General features: G+C 36.0%; 1 protein-coding gene across 1 annotated transcript in view; it reads left to right on the forward strand.

Moving 5' to 3' along the window:
• Positions 1 to 24,121, forward strand: part of LOC121315072 (histone deacetylase 9-like) — a 215,985-nt gene that overhangs the window by 148,241 nt on the left and 43,623 nt on the right. Inside the window, exons 11-14 of the mRNA XM_041248972.1 lie at positions 15,061 to 15,238; positions 16,146 to 16,279; positions 18,980 to 19,100; positions 19,576 to 19,625. Coding sequence (XP_041104906.1) covers positions 15,061 to 15,238; positions 16,146 to 16,279; positions 18,980 to 19,100; positions 19,576 to 19,625 — 483 coding nt within the window. The remainder of the gene's footprint in view (positions 1 to 15,060; positions 15,239 to 16,145; positions 16,280 to 18,979; positions 19,101 to 19,575; positions 19,626 to 24,121) is intronic.

The following is a 24,121-nucleotide window of genomic DNA, read 5'->3' on the forward strand; positions in this document are numbered from 1 at the left end:
AGCTCAGTAACACACAGACAGGTAGCAGTGTGGAACACACAGACAGGTGACAGCGCAGTAACACACAGACAGGTGACAGCGCAGTAACACACAGACAGGTAGCAGCGCAGTAACACACAGACAGGTAGCAGCGCAGTAACACACAGACAGGTAGCAGCGCAGTAACACACAGACAGGTAGCAGCGCAGTAACACACAGACAGGTAGCAGCGCAGTAACACACAGACAGGTAGCAGCGAGGAACACACAGACAGGTGACAGCGCAGTAACACACAGACAGGTGACAGCGCAGTAACACACAGACAGGTGACAGCGCAGTAACACACAGACAGGTGACAGCGCAGTAACACACAGACAGGTGACAGCGCAGTAACACACAGACAGGTAGCAGCGAGTAACACACAGACAGGTGACAGCGCAGTAACACACAGACAGGTGACAGCGCAGTAACACACAGACAGGTAGCAGCGCAGTAACACACAGACAGGTAGCAGTGAGGAACACACAGACAGGTGACAGCGCAGTAACACACAGACAGGTAGCAGCGCAGTAACACACAGACAGGTAGCAGTGTGGAACACACAGACAGGTGACAGCGCAGTAACACACAGACAGGTGACAGCGCAGTAACACACAGACAGGTAGCAGCGCAGTAACACACAGACAGGTAGCAGCGCAGTAACACACAGACAGGTAGCAGCGCAGTAACACACAGACAGGTAGCAGCACAGTAACACACAGACAGGTAGCAGCGCAGTAACACACAGACAGGTGACAGCGCAGTAACACACAGACAGGTGACAGCAAAGTAACACAGACTTACAAAAAAATTAAGTATTTGAATATTTGTAATAAACACCATATAATGACTGTAAACATCATAATAAGTTTAAGGGGATGATCTTTTTTTTTAATGACATTTGAAGCGACTTGCTTTTAAGGTAATCACATATTGTAAAAATGAATAAATAAATGCCAGGCTTTTCTCTGCCAGAATGTAATAATAAACTAGGACACAAGTTGATCAATGACTTTCCTCACAGGGTTTGACTGTCTTGTCTCCTTAATCTTATGTTATGGCAATGGCCAACTAATGTTTTGAATTATACCTTCATAATTCAAATGGATTAGTTTAATAATAATAATAATAATAATAATAATAATAATAATAATAATAATAATAATAATAATAATAATAATATGATAAGCAGTAGCTTTACTATGTTTAAAGTACATAGTAGTGACCACATTAAAGCCAATAAACAATGACTTGACAACTTTGCTGCCTAGTAACACCGATCCACCAATTAGAAGGCAACTGTATGAAACATGTTTTGTGTGGACCTCATGGACTGCAAGTTTCTAGGGGAGCTATTTAAACGAACCAAGGCTTTAAAAAGCAAACAAAAAAAAGATGCAGTACCTGCATCACTACAACTAAAATGTAATTCGCTTGTAAGCAATTCTGAGTCTTAAAGACCAGTCTTCCAGGATAATGAGTGGAAACACACTATTTTCTCTCTGCCTTTCCCACTTTCCTAAGAACACAGACCACAGAATATTTCCAAATTTGTTATATGTTTCCCTGAACCTGTGCAAAAGAAAGGATTTAGTGTTACAGCTTGTGTGTGGCCGGGCATACGGAAAAGATGTTTCCTGCCATTTAATTTAATTACACCTCTCACGTGCCAGCCTTGGGCTTGTTGCTCTGGGCCTGTGCATTTTTTTTTTTTCTGTGAGAAAAATGGACAGTGCATAACATTTATTTTGTGTATCCAAAGGATGCACTTAACCTAATTTAAACAGTGTACCATTTGCTAAATATGCTATTTATTTCTAAGGTAAATTATTTCTTAGGTAAAATGACAAAACTATTTGAAACCTTTTAAAGCACAGTATAATAAACACAATAATGCCTTAACAAAATCTTTACTGTTACTAGCATTCCCATAGAAAAACGTGTTTGTACTGTACCTGCAAGCAAGATTCAGGCGTTGTCTGCCGGCATTCAAGTTTTATCTGTGTTTCTCAGTGTCTGAAACGGGCTGCCTTGCGATTTAGCTTTTTCACTTCACTGTTTTCATGTTGGTTTGGGTAAATGTTCAGCTTTTGTGACAAGTTAAAGTTTTGATAGCTTGGTTTTGGTGCTTGTAGACCTTTATTTGCTGCTGTACTGCACAATTCAGAATGGGTCTGGCAGGACATTTTTTTTTTTAATACCAGTTAAAAAACCAGCTTAGACAGGTTTTACTGGACACCCAAAATGCCTGAATAGTTCATATAATAAGCATGTGATGTGCGCATCAGAAATGGTTGGCAATTGTGATTAATTGTTGGGTGGGGGTGGTAAACAGAGGTTTAGCCAAGGACATAACATAAGAGAAGTCAACATGTCATATCATGTTTATTAGGAATCTAACTTTACAATGTTAAAAATAGCAGGTTTTGCAATAATATTGGACCAAGTTCAAAGAAATATCATGAATAAATACTCAAACAACACTTAAGTTATTGGAAGCCTTTGACCTGATTTTAAAAGACCAAGACTAAAATATATGAAATCAACTTTGCCACTAGCAAGGAAAGTCTTTTTCTCTGCTCTTTTTCTTACTTTAATTCTATATTTAAAACTTCATATTATGGAAGCCTAAAAAAATATTTGCTAAAGAAATATGAATCTATATGCGTCTATAACCTTTATATATTTATACAAACTGTTTGGTTTAATAAAGGTAACTTTTTTGTTCATAAGAGCGTCTGCTTGTCAGGTTTTAGGCAGTTTTAAAATACTTTGGCATGTACCATGCATTTAAATGCAAACATGATACCTGGGAAAATACATGGAAATAGTTCCACTTGGCAGCTAGAGGAGCCCAGCAGAATGAGTTCTTACTTTTCACTCTTTGATCTTTTATAAAACATGAACACTAGAACTCCTGCTGGGCAGAACAGCTGTGCATTCAAAATGAAATACCAGCCATACTGTATATGCATCATTTGTATGCCACTTATATTAAAATAGATTGCCTCTATTTCATTTTATTTTATTTTATAGATTTATAACATTTAAACCAATATTTTGAGCAAGAAAATGTACATGTACACGTTGGGTCTAAAGTATTATGAAAGTGTTCTTTGTCATCTGCCATATTTAGGTTTTTTGACTTTTCTATTAACATGAAGCAGTATTAATATGTTAACTTGGACTCATGGATGTATACACAACAAAAAGAGAAAAAACTGAACTTTCATATTTATACAAAAGAATATTGCTACATTACATAGAAAAAAAAACCCTATGAAGATGTGTGTGCATGTATACTTTCTTAGTTATGCAGTACAGAGAGAGTACAACGTGTGTTACTTTGCTTAAAATAGGCTGTGGGTAAATTATGCTTTATTTTATTTTAGAAATGTATATAGTTAGAGTGAGGTATAGGAGTTGTTTTTGCCATTCTATAGAAGTACAGTGCTAGGTGTTGGCTGTTCTTATATTTAAAGTAAAAAAAAAGTATTTGTTGGTTAAAACATAGTATTTAGCAGTAGTTTTTGTCTACAACAAGAAAGCACGTACAATATGTAACTGCATAGTTCAAGGCACTTTTGTAAAAATATCCAGTTCTGCAGCTGCTAAATATCTTGCACAGAGAAGGGTGTACCTTCTATTAAGGCAACATTAATCTTAGTGCAGACCAACCAAAAAGGCCAGTGGTTAGATGCCGTTTAGTTGGGAGGTCGTGGATTTGATTACTGGCCAGGTGTGACTCAATCTTGACGTAAGCCTAAAATGAGCAGTATAAAACCACTGAACATCAGCATAATGTTTAGCCCAGAGCAGGAACTGTTGCTGAGCCCATTTTGTCACTGGGAAATAAATCTAATTAAGAGTAAAATAGGAGGCCAGCTAATCCTTAGCCGGATTTACAAAGTCTGTGGAACAGGAAATGTTTAGATGATGCAACACAATTTATAAACCTATATTATCTTCCTATCACATTAAGTTGATTTTATCAAACATACAGAACAGGAGATGAAGGAAGAAAGTCCCAAGTAAAGTAACTGGCTACCCTTAAATGTTTGAGATCTGAAAGGGCTGGCTAATGAATGCTGCCCCCAGTGCTTTTCTCAACAGGATATGGGACGCCTTCATCCAAAGGAGTGCTGTCTAGGTCAGACCCCTCATTGCAATGCCCAAGGTCCCATTGCCAACAGGAAAAAGACTGTCTCACCTCTGGTCCAGTCTAAGCCTAAGGGTGTGGAGTGTGCCACTGTGCTGTTTGCTAATCCCATTACAGGACACTGTGAGAGAGAGAAAAAAGCCATTGTCTAACAATTATAGTTCAGCTCAGGGAGTCCATTTTAATTATAATGGCAATTCAGAAAGACTAATCAGCCATGGAACAAGGAGCCATCTTCTGTCAAAATGGTCACTACTTACAACTGAGACATCCTAGTGAAATCCTAGTTTAAAGAGCTAGTGTTCAATGTCCCAGTGTAATAGTAGATAATCACTATTTTACCCAGGAGGCAGAAAGGCCACTCAGGCATGAAATAAGGAACTGCAGTAGGTCCAGATAGAACTATATCTATATGTCCTATCAGATGAACCAGTTTGTACCAGCAAATGTCTCAATTCACTTTACAATTAGGGCTCTTAATGTATCAGTAGAATCCTGTGGATCCCTGTTCAGTAAACAAGACAAAGCTGTATTGTTCCTGAGCTTCATCTCAACAGCGGAATGCAATAGATTCTTATGCCATCTTAGTCAACTATTTGACTTAAGTGACATGTTTAACTTGTCTTTGTGTGTGTGTGTGTGTGTGTGTGTGTGTGTTTGAGTTCAAAGTGAATATATGTATCAAAAATAAATAAATGCATAAACCAGATAGTTGACTGCATCACGTTAATAATATTTTCTGTATTATGCTCATTAAGATTTCATGACACATTTATGTAATTTGGGAAAAGGCTGATAGTTACTGAAATAAAAAGCTGTTTAACTGAATTCAGTTCAAGAAATACACTTTCTACACGATATGAGCAGTTATCAAATTATTATTAAGAATTGACACCAGTATATTGAAGCCAGTACATTGGAGAAAAATGTAATAGTAATGTAGATGAAAACTTGATGAAAATGGTGCAAGTTAAAAGCATTTCCAAAAGAAATACTAATTTACAAAATACTATCAGTAATAGCAAAACCCAGAGTATTGTATTACAGACATGCAAACTAAACTTTTATTAGATGTTTGTACACAGTACTAGATTGAGTCCAATGGACAACAATGCAAACTGTCAGCGCATTAATGAACCAGATACTCCTGGGTGAAAGTGAATTATTTTTGTGGGCAGGTGGTATGAATCACTGTTGTTGACAGCAGCTCATTGCTTATAACAGGCTGTTTGGAAGCTAGAGCTGATTGCCTATTAGCCATATGTAATGGGTTTGGACCGTACTGTTTTACACATAATAGTTTTATAATTTATTTTCCAGAATGTCTGCCATGTCCTATGTCCTGAGAAAAACATTGGCTGTTGTGTCAAAGGACTTCACTTAGACATTACAGAATGGATATAATGCAACACTGGTACAAGAAGACAGTTACTGAAGGTGAAAATATGAAATCCAAAGAGTGCCATGCCAGGTCAGAAAATGTGCATGAGTTGGCATGAAATGTTTTGTACAGTAAAACCTGTACAATCTGGTGGTACTTGGGACTGAAACATTGTGCTGGATTATAGAGTTACTGTAACTAAACCTAATACTGTACCTAAAAAAGGCAGGATGGCAAAGCTACGAAAGTTACGATGGACAAACAACACACCGGCAATTATATATAATATATATATTAATATATATATAATATACTGGTTACCTATAAGGCATATTCTAGAAATATCTATATTGCATATGGATATATGTGACAACTTGCACAATTCGTGTTAAGTCTTACCGTGGTCGCCTTAACATATGTGCATATCACGTCTTAAATTTAGAAAAGAAAAATCACATGATCATATGTACATTGATTTTAGACAGGAGAGACTTCAAAATCATGCCGGATTCCAGAATAGAATAGAAGTTCGAGTTGTAGAGGGTATCACACCATTCATTTTAATAGGGATTTGGTCAGCACCCAAAAACCATGGCGAATAACATAGAATGCCGCTATGGAGAAGGGCTGGATTAGAAGGTTTTTCTGTAATGCAAAGTCACATGGCTTAAACAGGTGTTTATTTGATAGGTCCAATGTTCTAGTACGTTCTTTATTGAATTAGAAAAAAAATACGCAAGAGCTAAATCATTTTGGGGAAAAAATGTAAGAATTATTCCCTATTTTAATATACAAAACATAGCCTTTGGCCTCTACTCACTAACTTAAGGACATGTTTTCAGAGTATTGACTCCAGTCTATAAAAACAACTCATAGATTTTCCAAATCCACTAAATAATACAATTAAAGTTATCTTAAGCACACTCACACTATTCTTCTCCTTTTGTAACATAATAGACTGTAATAAACACTTTGAAAACAAGCCTTGGGGAAAAAAGCCATGACATACAGACGGCTGGTAAACACAATCAAAGACAGCATACAATTTCAAACTAGCTCTTATGTGTTGGGAGATTGGGAGACTAAATGGAAGAAGCCATTAAGAATGACTGTGGTTTAGGTTTGTTATCCTTTTCCAACGTCTGTTAGTGTTTTTGTAGAAAAAAAACAGAGAGTGAAAGAATTCAAAGAAGAAAAGTAATGTAACATTTCTTTCTGCGCATTAATACTGTCCTATTGGTGCGAGACAGTGCCGCTTAGTGGTTTTTGGCATGGAGGTAAAGGAACAATTTTTGCTAAGTGTAAAAACGGACCACCTCTAACTAGAAAACTGCACTGGCAGTTTGTTTTTCCTGGAGGCATTTATTTCTTAACATTTGCCCAGTTCATAGAGCTGTAGTTAATGTTATTTTCATAAACTGCAAGTCTATAGTCTATTGTCTTCCAAATATACAACTTTCAATTTGGCCTAAAGGACCTTGTTATCAAAAAGAATACTGTTCAGTGATATATTCAAAGAACTAGTGCAGGTGGACAGGTGTGTATTTACAGAAGCCCAGATCCATGCTGTTTCCTATGTAATTAGTGTTTGTTATGAACATTTGAAAAGTGTAAAATTCATAACTGATTGTGCTGCAAATGATTGTCACGACGTCTGAGATAAGAATGAAATTTTAGTTTTTTTATTGCCACTAAAAGACAAATATATTTTATTTTTTAACAACATAAGAATAGTTGTATTTGTATTGATAGTAGAACCGGGGGAGGGTGGCAAGGGTTGTAAAAATACAAACCCTTTCAGGGTGATTCAAATGCATAATTCAGTTTATCCAGTAAGTCCATTAAACAAACAACATACACACACGCTCTCCTGTGAATTGAAAGGAATTCCAGTAGTGACCTATCAGTACAGAGATGAAACAAATATGCAAACGCAGATAAAAAAAAAGAAAACAGTTTATATAGTAGTCAGTCTCACTGGTCAGTGTCATCCATATTGTTATCTGAGTCCTTCAAGGATTAATATTTCTTTTCAAGTTTAATTAGATAAGAGGCCAAGAGGAGGAGTGCCCTGGAGTGTTCAAAGGGCATAAAGCAGCAAGGAGCTGTTTTATCTCAAGCTTTGATTGGTCTGGTTGATAGGTGATACTGAGCTACCCCAGTGGCCTAATGAAGGAAGCACCCCTTTGAGAAGAACAACTAGCATACTTGGCCTTCCCAGCAAGAAAGGCAAATGTGGCTGAGCATCTCTTAATATCCTTTTCACTTATTTCTGGGACATGCTTCATTCCTGTTAGTGTCCAGGAGTAATACATATTAACTGGTCATGCCCAATAATGCCATTACACTAAACCTAGTAGTCTTGTTATAATGCGGAACACAAATAGCACAGTCTCTTAACGATGGCTCCCGACTACTGCGTTATTAAGGGGGAACACTGTAATGCAACTGCATTGAAATTTGATGGTGCTTTGATGTTTTCTAAATGTGATCCATTTTTTAAAAGGGTCAGCCCTTTTTTCAGTAGTGTCTAAAGGGCAAAAGGTTAAGGCTGTCACATCATAGACTCAACAAGCATTCTTAAACCTGTTAAGATGAACCCTTTTAAAATGGGCAACCTAAAGAGGAACATCCATAAAATAAGTTTTTTATTTAAAAAAAATGCATTGTCCTCTCTATTTTTGGCCTTTTCAACAGGAGTGAAAAGGTATATCTTTGCATTTGGAAAAATAAATCAATGTAAAGAGTTCTATATTAAAAATGAACCAAAAGTAACTGAAAGACACAGTATTTTTTAAAAAACTTAATTTTATTTAGTGTGTCCAATTTAAATTTTTCCCCTGATTTTCTCCCAATTTGGAATGCCCAATCACTTTTCTACTCACCATAGCAATTTCCCACATGGCTCAGGAGACCTGAAGATTCAGTGGGCATCCTCCAATCCCATGACCAAGCCAGCTTCCTTTTTCACCCAGAAACTCAAGAGGTCGAACAAGCTACTGACCTCTGGAGGACAAAGACCAGCCCCTCAAAGGGTGCGCCCTGAGCACAATTGTCACCTGGCCAGCAGGATTTGCTGTAGAGAGCAGTCAGAGCAGTCCCTGCTGGTTTTACCTCCCTAACCCACTTGAATGCCCTTCAGAGTCCCCAGTGAAGACTGGCATTCTTTGCACAGCCAGGATATGAACCCGCACTGTATGACTTACCCTGCACAAGACACGACTGTGTTTCTACCAGGTGAGCCACTCGGGGACCCAGAAAACTTAAAGTATTACCCTTATATTATATTTACCAATTCACTCAAGTACATATAAATTAGCTTGGATTTCTTTAAGTTTTAGTTTCTTTGTTGTATATATATATATATATATATATATATATATATATATATATATATATATATATATATATATATATATATATATATTACTACATATCTATTATAGATCTAGATACAATTTACTGGAAACCATACCTTGATTAGATCAGCAAAACACAAAAATAATACAATTCCCACAGGAAACAAATCAGCCTTTATAATACTGTAACATATAAACCAGTAAATAAAATGGTAAGTCGGATTTAAAAAAAAAAAAAAAAAAAAAAGAACAAAGGACTTTTTTTTGAGAGACAGAATATAACATTTACATTAAAACAAATTGAATTATAGCATTTATCTCTTGGAATCAGCTATGCTTTTCCTTAATAATGTTTACTTTTCCTGCAAAGGAAAGCAGACATCAAAAATTTTTTCTGGAATGCTGAAGCTAAATAGGTTATGCTTAACTCAATAATATCTTAAACAAATAGCCTGGAGCCAGGCTTTTTCCAGTGCAATCATAAAAGCCCTCACTTCTTGGAGAAGTAAGAAACATTGAGCTGGTATCATATACCTCTAATCACTAATCTTTATGTGCCTTCCTGACCTTGGGCCTCGGATGGAAATACCCGTGAGATACCCAACCCTTCTGTCACTGCTGGAGTGAAGGACTCCTTTTTTCCCCTTGAAGACTTCCGGTGCTTGACAGCTGTAAAGAATTACTATAAACACTCTTTGGTTGTGCTTTGGCCACTGCACTGGCCAGTGGTCCTAACGAAGGTCACAGTGGTCAGAAATCAGTACACATTAGAGCAAGGCCTTGGGGAGTTCATTCATGTTTAAAAGGGCAGAGGTTAGTCATAGTTGTTTCCTTTTAGATTGGTTCATTTTTTAAGATTTTACATTTTCCGTCACTTTTTTTTTTTTTTTTTATAAGGCGTTGGAGGATTTATTTATTGTGGATCTGTTCAGAATTAATTTTTAAATAATAATAATAATAATGCACAGTATGCATTTTAAATGTTTTGTGTGTGCCTCTGGTTACCCATTTCATAAAAAGTCAGTTTATACAGTAATTTTAATGTTTAGTTCTTGTTGTGTTTTGGTAACATGGGGCTGTGTGGCAAAGTGGTTTGTAGTGTGCAGCTGTAGAGGTAATGCAGCGCTCCAACAATAACACACAGACAGAGTTCACGGTGCAAACAGTTCTTTTATTTTTATTTTTCATGGTTTTGCACCGTTCAATAATAATGCTGGCAACTACAAAGTAATGTATAGTTTGCACAGCAGAATAATACTGGGTTTCAGTCCTGAAACAATAATAAACAAAGGCAATGTCCAGGCATTGCTCTGCGTTCTTTCGTGGTGCTCCCGTGCTGGTGGTGAATTCACAGTGATTAGTGACTTGGTGCAGTAGTTGTAATCCAGGTTTTAATGCTGGCTTGACAGTGACAGCTCCCATGTGTTTAGCCATCTAATAAATACAAATAAACAGTTATAAACACAAACAAAATACAGCACTCACGTTTTTTCTTACAATGTACTGCTTTTACAAGTCCATCTGTAACCAAAACAATGGAGCAGATTGCTCGGCCACATCCCCTAAAATATCCTCAGTCACGCCCCCTTCCAATCCATGACTGACACATCGCCTACTGCTTTAAGGCGATGACTTCTGGAATTGGGACTCTGCCCCATTTCTGGATGACCAACTTCCAACTGACCCTGGAATGAACTGTCAAACCATCCAGTCCGGGGCACACTGTTCCCTTTACACAGTGCCCTCACAGGTTGGGAGGGAGATTGTAGATTCATTCGTTCTGTGTCACAAGCTCTTATCCAGTCAAGTTTACCCTTATAGAGAGAATGGGAAATAAGCAAGCCCAGTTTTCCCGAACGACATAATTACTCATCAGGCCATTAAAAAAGCCTGCAGCTGTCAAGTGCTCACAAAATATTTGCTGTTGCCATTCTTAATGAATTCCAATAACTCTGAGTTATTTCACTGCAGCTGCATGTGCAGTATTTTTTTTTTTTTTTCTTTTAATATCCAAGAATGAATGTTTCAACAGAGGCCCTTTTCTGTAGTGCTATGATTCATTTACTATATTATGTCACCCAACCCGATAAACTACTAATCTTACATATTCTTTCCAGCATTACAGTTTTTAATAATCTTACTCTCAGATGAAAGATAATTGATGTATGGTTAGCACTGAGTATTTCATTTTTATGTTGTGGTGCACAGCATCTTACTCAGTTACTGTATAAGTACAGCTATTATTATACAAATAATATGCCTTATAAAAGTTTTTTGTAATTCAATAGTAAAATCTTAGCAGATGTGGTAAAGTATGGTTAATTAATGTCTATCTTGATACCATATCAAGTTATTTCTATTCAGATCATAAAGACATGTCTGAAGTGACCCCAGTGGAAAACACTATGCTTGTCACTAGAGTTGTAGATTTTTCTATCACTAAGAAACACCAGACAGTTGCCATTGTTATTAGAAGTGGAAACAGCCAGGTTCACACAGTTTATTTTCCAGCATGCCAGGACAGTGGGTCCATTTATCGGACAGTGTCCTGAGAAATGTCCCTATTCACTTTCCTAGGAGGATAAGCTCAACAGCACACGAGGGGCAGCTGTACTGCTACTTGAGCTTACACAGGGCCCCCCACATTAGGGAAAGAAGAGTTGAGATGCACTGGGAATCATCTGTGCAGCTTCAGTAAAGAGAAATCAACACATGATGGGGCAGTCAGGAAAGCTGCAAAACAAGAGACCCAAGCAAATCAAGGGACAACTAGGGAAGTCTGGGAAAGGTGATTATTATGATAGCAAGAACTTAACCTAATTCATGGTATGGGTAGACTATGGACAATAACACAATTCCGCAAGGCTTTATTGACGTCGGACAAAAAGTAAAGCCAGGATTTTAGTACCTTTCATTATTGAAGCCACAAGAAACATATTAACAGAATATAATATATAACACAATAAAATATTATATAAATGAGTCTTGTCTGTGCGGTTTTCAAATCAGGTACAGTTAAGTCAGAATGCTTCACCAGTTAAGTAATTATTATATGCAAATCATGTTAACTTTGTGACCTTTGGAAAGATGTCTGCCAGGACTGTTGGTATTTCACATTTAGGATCTTACTGATTTTGGTTAACAATGTGATCTCCAAACTTTTTTTTTTTTTGCTCTCTTAATCAGTACTCAGCACTGATGCTTGACAAATTATCCCTGTTAACCTAGTGTGACCAATCATGGTTCCATACACCATGAATGGGTTTCTGTTATCAGAGTATGCTTCAAAAGCCCACACTGTAGCAAACCAAAAACTAGGGAGCTCTTCAAATCCGTGATGGTGGTGGCAAAGTATTGATGCCTGTCTATCACAATAATTGCTGCAGATACATGCAAATCAAGCTTTGTTCTTTAAGAAATACTTTTCATTATTTATCCTGACCTGCACAGGGTCACAGCACCAAAAATTTGAAAATCCAATGGATTATTTAGAAGGTCCCTCGTTATCCACCTTCATTAAGGACTAGATTTATATAAACCTGCAGATGTAAAATAAGTTTAAATGGATATTAGGCAGATAAACATGTATTATTATTATTATTATTATTTATTATTATTATTATTATTATAGTCCCATATTATTATAGTTAATTTATTATTAGTTTAGTTTAAAACCAGATATTTTATTATAAATTTAGTATGTATTATTATTATTAATTATTTTTTTTTTGTATTTTTATGTATATACAATCTCAGAAACACTTAAGTGCTAGTGCTCACTTATATGTGCTTTCCCAATATAATAAACCATTAAGTGCACACCAATTCTGAATATGGCTTGTATATTTATGTATGTTTTTTTTTTCTATAATTCTTATAACTCATATCAGTTCCGTAGCCCTCTATGATGTAATTCCCTGAATATCTATTGTAAGGAATCTGCCATGACTGATCTTCTATCCCGCAGTCATCTTAACAACAGTTGTAAGCAGTTTAATCAGAAATTCTATCTGCTGCCTAATCAGTGGATTGGTTTGGTTAAAAAATATGGGTTGAGTTCCATATCCTTTTTCAAAGGAGCTTTAAATCAATTCCACAGAACAAATTTGGTGATTATGCACATTGTAGTTATTGATGAGCTGAAATGATATTCATATTCAGATTTCAATTTCTTTTTAAACTTGTTTTGATCATGTCGAGAAAGAATAATGTTCATGTATATCCAGTGTGGCAAGTGATTAAGTGGTTGCGTGCGTTCTTGAAAGAAAACTGAGGAGAGTTTACTTGTGTGATTCCAGAATTTTAAACTCAAACTACAAAATAAACAGTAATAGAGATTTTTTTTTTTTTTTAAAGATCACCTGCAATGGATTTACAGTGCTTTTAACATGGGGATCCATCAGCAATTACACATAAATCAGGTTACTGTGTGGGCCATTCATTATTAGATGGCTTGCTTCAGGATCAAAAAGTTAAATATCTGTTTCACTTTTCAAAAATGCTTACAATTCAGTTACTGTTGCCACTGATAGCCTTATGTTAGTATGGCTAACATTAATGTACCTTTAAACAACAAAAAAAGAGGATTATACAGATTATGTATAGATGGACAGATAGAACTGTCCCAGCTAAGGGGCAAGGCAAGAATTAACAGTAGGCTTATGTTCATAAATCAGTGCTGTTATATTTTGATGTGGCATGAACTAGCATGTATTTTCAGTCCAAACTCTGTATCTGCATACTGCGCCCTTAATGTGAATAGCAGAGTTCTTGGAGAAGCCCTTGAGAGTATAATCTTCAGTGGAGCTCTACTCAACTTTGCTCATTTGCTGGGAAAGGTGGAGATATTTCTCTCTGATTATATATTTTGAGGATTGCTCTATAGGCATGTGGAGAGAGAGAGAGAGAGAGAGAGAGAGAGAGAGAGCTTGCTTCAGTGTCAGCCAGGTCCACTAAAACAAAATGGTTAATTAAATTTTGTGCGCTTAACAGAAATTCTAGCCAAGAGGAGGGCTTGAGGAATCCAGCTGCACTCCAAGGAATTTGTGGAAAATCTTTCATCTTGAGAAAGTCTTTATCCCTGGCCAGGGCAATGCTACATTTCACAAGCCTAATGGCCTCTGGATAAAATTCTTAAGCTACCTGGTTCCTGATTTAAATTTCAAGTGATTAAAAATCAGGATACCCTGGGTAACATTCATTTGATCATCTATACAGAAAAAACCTGCTTAACCATTTCTTTCTACTTTTTACAGGAACAGGTCAGGTTTTTCCTGCTCCACAGATACACAGAGCAGACAGTTGGGAATGAAAGAGCATTACAATTTAAATTTATATGAATGTATTGTGAGAAAAAAACAAACAAACAAACATTCACTGTAATTGATATTAGCCTGCATTAGAAGTCTCACTCATTAATGTTGTTGCATTATTATATAGAAGGCATATAATCTACAGACTGCCGTTTTGTTAATAGTACTGATTACAATGAAACTACAATCTTAGAATATAGAATAATGTAATCCGTGTACAGTATAATACAGTCATCTTAAAAAAAATCTAATATGCTTCCTTCATTTCCTTCTGGTCTAATAAAGGCATTTCATTACCTTTAAATTGAATGCTGCTCCAACACACATTGACCAGTTTGTTCAAAAATGTTTTGGTTGTTTTAGTGGTAAAACTAACTTCATTGAAAAAGGTATCTTGTGCGAAGGTGAAATAGTGCACAGAAAAATAAATGCTTAAATAAACAATTTGAGCATAGGTATTGCAGAGGTTAAATCTTGCTGGATTCAAACCTATATTCATTTTAAAGGATGGTCCTACAAAAATAAACATAATTATCTTTTTTAAGTACTGGATCAAAACAAATCACTTGATGACCATAAAGCTGTCACTTTGATGTTAAAAGTTTCTGTAACTGTTTGAGAACTGACAGGCTTGTTACTGACACCTAGTAGCTGTAGTCAAGTAATCAACCTGTGAGTGACAGTGTGAAAGCATCTGTTGAATGGATTTATGGAGTAGGTCCCAGATTTTTTCACTTGACCTAATGAACTTAATTTGTTGGCATGTTTCTCCAATTTTTTTGCCCGGTACCTCTCACATTTCTTCCTACTGTGCTGTTTCCATGGCAACAGCAACTCCAGGAGCATCAGCGTGTCCACCAGCTTCGACTGTACCAGGCTCAGACAACTGTGGCTGGCATAACGGGGTTAGAAAAACATCAGCCTGTGTCCAGAGCCCTGTCGTCTCCTGCTGCCTCGGCCTTACAGCACCAGTTACCAGACCAGCCTGTCATTCACTCATTCACTACTGGTAGGAATCCCACAGGAGTCTTTTTAACAGCCAGGATAATTGCCATATTCAAGTAGGATCAACTGATTTAAATGCCCTGAATACCACAGATAGCAAAACAGTACGAATAACATCATTGTTATTTACATTTTCAAGTTCAGCTGGCAATAGCCATGTCTATCAGCTGTTGATAATCCAGCCTGAATAATCATGCATTATGTAAGAAATTTAGGGAAGTCACAGACAAACAGGCGCTGTCGCGTTCACGTGGATAATTGTTAATTCCTCTTTAGGTGGCATGAATTGAGCTGCTTACATTTATATTTTCAGGCTTTTCTTTATCTTACAAATGTTACTACTGTTTATTTAAGCCACACAGAATGAAAAGTTGGAGATTTATAGTTTTTTTTGGCCCTGAACATCCAGTTTTGGCATGTTGCAAACATAACTGTGGTTCTGTCACAAGGGGGCAAAAATCTGTCTGTCTTTCTTTCATCTTGATGTCTGGTTATTCAAGTGTAGATGCATCTAACTGTTTGTTGTTTGGCAATCTGGAACATTACAGCAAAAAAATCTGTTTGAAATCCAAAGGAGAAATAATAACTGTGGCTGACATTTCAGCTGGAACTGTTTTGCAACATGACAATCTAAAAATCAATATTGAAGAAAACATGTAAAGAAAGGTTTTCCTTGTCACAGTTATCACAAAAATAACATGCAACTTTATTTGCATGACTTGTTAATATTCTGGAAGTGTCGTTGTTTAAATTCTCATTGTGTCAGTCGCTTGCTTTCTAGTTCTTTCCTCAAAACCAGAACCCCTCACTAACTATTTGGAAACTAAAATGATACCTGTCAAATCTTTAAGATGGATGTAGTAGAAGTTATTCGTTCTGCTCTCACATCTAGTGCTCTCTTGCATTTGCAGGTGTAGTGTATGATACTGTCATGCTGAAACATCAGTGCATCTGCGGCAGCTTCTCTGACCACCTTGAGCATGGTGGAAGGATACAGAGCATCTGGTCAAGACTACAGGACACAGGTTTACTCAACCACTGTGAGGTACATTTTACAAATAGAAAACATGTTCATGAGTCATGAACAATGATTGACCTTTACATATCATGAAGGTTGGATTCTGTTCAAACTCCGGATTTAAAGTTTGATTTTAACTACATAAATCACTGTAGTTTTATCAAAATTTCAATTCATCTTATGTTGTATATAAATGTCATCCCATGCACAAGATTATATCACTTATAACAATAAGACACCCTAAACGTGACATATTAACTCATGCATACATGTATTGTTTTGTGTTATTTAAAAAAAAAAAAAAAAAAAAAAAAAGGTTCTTAGATGATTGTTTGTTATATAACATTTTTTCTTTCAAAATGGTGCTGAAAGACAGCAGGTTGTTGTTTTTATAGCTATAGCAGATAATCAGGCAGAAATCTTAGCTTAAATTGACCTTAGAGGCTTATTAGTACATTTTTGTACAACCTAATAAAAGATTCCAGTTAGAACCATGGGATTGCTAAGATCTGTAAATGAGCATTTTGAAATGTAGTGTGTGTGTGTGTGTGTGTGTGTATGTGTGTGTGTGTGTGTGTGTGGTGTGTGTGTGTGTGTGTGTGTGTGTGTGTGTGTGTGTATATATATATATATATATATATATAGATATATATATATATTATATATATATATATTAATTATATATATATAATATATACTTAATTATGTCCATAATACTTATTAATATGTGATATTATCCCAAACAGCTTATTAAATATTCTGTAAATTGTACTTATATAACATGAACATAAGTGAGGCCTCAATCGACATAGGAACCGCTGCTATGGTAATATGTTAACTTAAGGGGTCTCCTAGATGCCAAAAAAACTCAGTTAAAAGCATATGTGGCAAGATGGCTGTGGCCAGTACTGCGGTATGGAAGTTTAATAACAACATAACAGTTTTAGATAAGCAAAACACTTTGTAAAACAAAACATCACAATGTCCAAAACAGACAGACAACCAGACACGGAACACAAAAGCATCGCACTGGTTTATATCCATCATGAAAAGCAATACTCTCGTTCCTCCTCTGAACACACCAACCTCGATCAGCAAAAGCCTCAGGTTTTTATATACGTGACCGTCTCCAAATTAGCAATAAATGAATCAATCTGGAGACGGTCACATCCTGCACGCGTTTAGCATGGATGGGGAATTTTAACCGCATTCATGCTGTCAAACAAAAATTAAGAAATATTGTGTTTTTACACACTTAAACAATAATTTTTAAATAATAATAACACACCAATACAAAGTAATATGTATACACATAGGGGAGAGCTATACCCCGTCACAGCATCCCAGTAACTTTGAAAGTACCTCAGGTCTCTACGGGCCAAATATTTCAGTGTTCATTATATAAGAGCAGTAGAATTAGCAGAAGAAACACCCTATATGTATGCTGTACTACTGCATTGTACACAATTGTAAAAACAACTGTATCAGCAATAATTAATCATATTGCAGTGTTTACAGCAGATGTATTTAAACTAACTTCAAACGTCATCTAACTTCAAATACTCATAATTCTTTCAAATGACTTAAGTTTCAGCAGCTGTGAGTGATGTGTTATATGCACTGGAAAGCAATGTAGATATTAAAATAAATATTTAGTCTCCAGTGAAACTAAAACCTGGAAAGTTTGCGGTCCCTGAGGACTGGAGTATGAAACCATTGACATACGTGTTGTAAGCCTGTTAGAGATGATATAGCACTCACGTGAAGAAAACAGAAAGAAGAGCACAGAGTCTTCATAATATCCAGCTAAGGTATTTTAGTTGTAGCTTGTCAGGTTTGCTTGTGTTTTAATATGCAAGTGTGTTTAATGACACCCATGTCAGGCCTGGTCTTAGCTTGAGTATGGCCTAAACCAATGTACACTATATTAAGACTGAAGCCTACCAGAATGCAATCTTGTTTCTTTGGCGATTTTTCTCAGCAAGACCATGGCCGAGGTGCTGTTCTAAAATTTAAGCTGTGCTGTCCAAACTTATAAAAAAAAAAGGGTTGGCTTGCTCACCCTTAACATGTATGAATTATTGTAACATTAAATGTGATGTCATCAAATCCTTTAAAAATAAAAGAATTTGAATAGCACTTATGTTACAAATAAAATGTGAATGTTGTTATTAAAATAAAATATGTAACCTAAATGAAATATATTTTATTTTACACACAGACATTTGCTAAATATAATTGTTAACAAATAAATAACAGATGATAGCTATAGAGTTCATGTTGCTTCAGATCCATATTTACACCTCATTGTAATCAATATAGTATCTTTAAAACATTAAATCTGTCCTTGACTAGCACTGGTATCTAAAGCATCTGTCTAAATGGTGTTTGTCTGTCACTGACACTGTAATATACAGCTATGGCCAAAAGTTTTGCATCACTATATAGAATTAACTCATTTGGCTTCTTAAAGTCAAATGAAGCCTGCTGAATAACGTTACGTTAACATATTGAATTACATACCACTTTGTAGTTTTCCATATACGCGAAAAAATGAAAAAATTGAAAGATGTGACATTTCGAAATGTAACATCAAATACTGTACTACTATTATGGCTTTAGGTAGACTTTTGTGATCATTTTGTAGTTTATTTGATTAGATGTTAAGTGTTACATGATTGTGAAAGTTTGTTTTCCTTACTTTTTTTCTCTTTGCTTTTCTATCAGCGAATCAAGGGTCGAAAAGCCAGTCTAGAAGAAATCCAGCTGGTTCATTCAGAGTATCATTCATTGTTGTACGGCACCAACCCACTAAACAGGCAGACGTTAGACACCAAGAAACTACTAGGTCAGTATAGGATGCATTTCTAATAGAACAACACATTCCAGCACTGTTATTAGTCATGGATCTGAATCTCTTATCCCAAACACATTAGCTGTTACAATTAATATGGTTGATGGGTAATCATAGTAGTTTTATAACAATAGTGTTTGTACAGTAGCATAGTGGCTGTTGAACAGATGATAAGGAATAGGAATTTATTAACCTGCATGTATTAAATACCTTAACACCCCATATATACATATATTGATTTCCCTTTTGTGAATATTTTCTCCTACGCAGGGAATGAGTGATTGCTACAGTAGTTTATACTGTAGAGCTGCAATTTTATTATTTAGTTTATTTGTTATGGGCATAACATGTGCAGAGTCAGTTGGTGTCAGTTATTCATCAGAATAGTAAACTGTAATTCAGAAAACAAATGCTTGTTTTAGCTTTACTCCAACTTAAAAAAAGTAATGAAAATGTATCTTTCTTGTAGGTTCTTCAGCTCAGAAACACCTGGCCTTGCTACCATGTGGAGGACTCGGGGTAAGTATGTCTTTAAAAAGATACAGGATTCATTCCATAGTTTTGAAATGCAATGTTAACGTTGAGACAAGCCTTTTATAATGAAAAGCTGATTATAGGCAGAAGGACTAGTGTTAAATCAGTAGAGCAGGTCTCGTTTCTCTTATGGCCCATCAAAATCTTTATACTAAATATAGTAACTACTTTTCTGTTCATTTGACCCAGCTGTGTAGAAAAGAAAAAAAAAAAAAATCTTGCAATAATTTTTCTCTTTCGCTAGGCAAGGAAACCGCAACAGCAGAGAAGAGCAGACTAGCATGACAATGTCGTCATCAGCCCCACGGCTTCAAAAGCTTTGGCTGCGTTTGTTGTCGTTTATTTCTTGGAACAGGAAGAGCTAGCAATTCCCTGGACACACTTAGCAAAATTGATAACAGATTGCTTGCTTCTTTCTTTATGGTTCAGAGGAGGGAATTTGAATCACATCACTATTGGCAGTCAATATTATTTTTTGACAGGGTCATAAAATCATAAAAGGGTCTGGTGACATTGGTTTAGATGAGGAATGGGCTTCCTAGCTGTGCAGGGCTTTCTGGGTCTGGATTAAGTGAGTAGCTGAGGGAATATGATTTCTGCAAACAGGAAATGATTTTATATCAGTGTGGGTTTCATTCTCTTTCCCCTGGGGGGTGCCTAGCAGACAGCAGAGAAACTTGCCTTTATCATCTAAATTGAAGAAGATTTCTTTTTTCAATAGTTTGGCCTGAAGTCATGGGAAGGTAAAAGCCCCAAAGATATTATCTCAAGACATATTGTGCCTCTGTATTGAATGAAAGAACGGGCTGTGCAAAGTAACGCAATGGGTTAAGAATCCTGACCCACGTTATAGGAATTAAGAAGATACAATTCTGGGTAGTTGAGATTTCTTCAACCCTTACCCACCCTGTTGCAGACTGTCCAGGCAAACCCTCCAACATTGTACCACAGTATAACTAATAGATCAAATGTGCCAGCCTGCCAAGTGCAGAGGAAATATATAAACATTCTGTAAGACGTTCCAAACAAGCATTGAAGACATGAATCGAGCAATCTTTATTTTATATAGCGTCTTTCATAGTGGACCACCAACCCAAAGTGCTTTACAAGATAATGAGGAACAATACATCATACATTAAATACAGTGAAATACAGGGCATAGTACATTAAATACAAACAGTAAAGAACAATGCAAATACATTACATACAGGCAGAATATGTTAAATAAAAGACTAGGGTGTGAATTCTAAACATTGTGGATGCGTGTGTCATACAGAATCATATGAATAAGATGGAGTGAAAAACCTGAAACAGCAATTTAGACAACAGCTAACAGATAACAGGCCTAAAGAGCATTCAAATACATATTTTCCATATTTTTCAAATTTACATCAGCATAGTTGTCAGGGCTGCATAATTTTCTGATTGTTTTGCATTCCAATAGATGTAATTAAAATAATTGTTTACAACACGCTACAGTGCTCATTTGCAGCTTTTAAATCAGAAACAATTATCTTTGCATGCTGTTTTTTTTAAATGACATTACAATTCAAATTTGGCATGGTTATTTTTATGGTTGGGTGAAACTCAGTAAAGTACATTGATCTGCCTTTTAACGTAACATTTTCTGCAACACTTTCTACTGTTGTTTGCATATAGTTATTTACAGGTGTGTACATAGGGAGATACACTCACTGGGTAAACAGTTCAATTGACTTGCTACAGAACCCACAGTGCTGGTCCATTTTTCCAGTGGAAATGTGCATCTTGTACAGTGTCACACTTGTGTTGCTCATCAAGTTGCACATATCTGCTGGCTTGATCCACCTTTTGGCTTGTGCTTTCTAGTGGTGCTTTTCTGAAAATGTTGCCAGGAACACCCACAAGACCGTCTTATTGAACATTCCGTGCTGCCCTGGGATTGAGGGCAATCGGGTTGCATTTTCGCTTAATATTATGTCCCTTGTGAAGCCACAGAGATCTGTCTCCGTACACAACGTATATGTGGCTCATAAGAGTCATTATATATATATATATATATATATATATATATATATATATATATATATATATATATACTGCTGTGCAAAAGTCTTAGACATGTATTTTGAGCATCAACAATTTATTCACAGCCTGTGGTATCCGAAGCATAATCAGCAAGTAGAGGAAGGAAACATCATCTGTAATTGACAAACCCAGGTACGAAAGTCACTGTTGAAATCAGGACTTAAAGGATGTGTTGCAGTAAGAATACCTCTGTTAAGAAAGGGGAACAAGACTAAAAAGCTAAAATATGTACAAGAACACAGAAATTGGACTATGAAACAATGGTCAAAGGTGCTTTGGACTGTTAATGGATGGACAACGACACCTGTGCCTTCTGCCAGTTCTGTTGTCAATTCAACACTTGTCTTCTTTCCATTCTTTAATCAAGTGATGGGAGCTATTTCACTGAATGTTTTTCCTTCTTTATGCAAGTTAAGGTTGTTATAATAGGAGAAAATAGTAGTGGAGGGTTTGAGTAAATTATTGATGCTCATAGTGCATCTCAGTAGAAAAATGCAACATGCCTAAGACTTTTGCACAGCAGTGTGTGTGAGTGTGTGTGTGTGTGTGTATATATATATATATATATATGATATATATATATATATATATATATATATATATATATAGTAACTTTACTTTCTTGCATATATATATAATATACATTGAATGAAAGAACGGGCTGTGCATATAAAATTTTATGCTTGTGAACCAGGTTTCTTAATGGAAAGGAGAACAGACCAATGCAGACAAACAAGCCAGATTAGTGAACCACCTGTTAATTCACAGAACTAGCTGTCTTATGCTTCGTATTGTGAGATGAGATGAGTATTTCTAACTGCTGGCCCTGTGCTCTGAGAACACCAGGAGAACTGTGTATTACTGGCTAAGCCTTAGTTCTGCTGCTTGCACTGGGATTACTCTAATACTCGGCAGCCAGCCACAAGCAGTCTATTAGCGTTTATAGGTGATTCCCCGGTTCATATAAGATGATCTCATTAATCAAAGCTGCCAAGTGTCAGGCATTCAGTCCCGACAGTCAGGAGAGCTTGGATCAACTCAGTTTGTCAGACAGCAGAGCAAAGAGGACAGTGCTTTGCAGGGATGTTTTGGCCAAGGGTTATACTTTTTTTTTTTTTTTTTTTTCTAAATCTGCTTTCCATACAGCACTTGTCTCTATGGAGACTAACCCACAGTGCAGCAATTATAATAAATCCCCTCTTTTGACTTGTTTAAATAGAACATATTTTTGCTAGTACAGTATGAGGAACAAGAACAGAAACTTCTGTGGGAGACAGAAAGGCTTTAAATGTAGTTCTTTCCATAATATTTGGTTGCATTAGTTGAATATGGTACTAAAGTCCATATCAAGTCTATAGTGAAAAGGCTTGTAAAAAATTAGTTTGTAATTGCACTGTAATTAGTTTTAATGTAATCACTTTTTAATTGTAGATATCTGTGTAATTACAGATCAAATGCTTTCAATTGTTTGTTTTTAGTTTGGTTATCAAGCATAAATATAAGTTTCCTAGTGGCTATTTAATTATATTCCTGTGAGCTGTCTGCTTTATTTTTAAAAATGCTTTTCAATTGAATCTCCTTCGGTTACATTGACTTCTAATACACCTTGGAGAATTAATACAGTAAGTGTTAAGACAGTAAGACATTCTCAGCTTCTTTGTGAATCTGGTAGATTAATGTATTTTTAGTTTACTCCTGCAGAAACAAGGAAGACTATTGTAGTGTTTGCCAGCAGTTAGAATGCAATGACACCATTGACCAGATACGGCCATATCTGGAGAAAATCAATTGCACACCACATGCAGTAGATGGAGAATGTTAAGTAATAATTATTCAAGAAACAATAACTGGGATTGACTGCTGGGAATTAATTTTCTTGTCAAAAATCCAACTAGCTGTGGTTATTGTCAGCTATCTTCAAGGCTTACAGTTGGCAATAATAACTTAAACATACCAGTAACCTGAAACAAAGGAAAAACAAGAAACCTTATCTGTTTTCAAGTTCTTCTCTCTCAAAATTGCTCCCGTTCTGAAGTATTGTTTTATATCTTTAATTTGGCTCCTACATCTTTTTCCTATGCTATAGTTTAAATAATTAAATAGGTTTCATTTTAAATCTAAACTTATATTAAATAGTTAGAAACATTACCTGATTAATTGAATCAGTAATAAAACGTGATGTTTGGATAATTTGTTGCTATATACCTAGTACAGTCTGTCAGTGATATGCTGACTTTGCTTTCTTAGCAGGGTCTGAGATACATATACATTTCTTTTCTGGCACATGACAGACCCTAGATGTAAGCTTAGGTCCCCATCCCATATCAAATCTACTACTGTGGCCTAATGTCTAACTAGGCCAGATCCGGCCCATGCGTGTAATGCTGTTTGTAATGAGAAATCTAAACAGGGAA

The sequence above is a fragment of the Polyodon spathula genome, chromosome 4, assembly GCF_017654505.1.
Source record: "Polyodon spathula isolate WHYD16114869_AA chromosome 4, ASM1765450v1, whole genome shotgun sequence".
Classification (NCBI taxonomy): Eukaryota; Metazoa; Chordata; class Actinopteri; order Acipenseriformes; family Polyodontidae; genus Polyodon; species Polyodon spathula.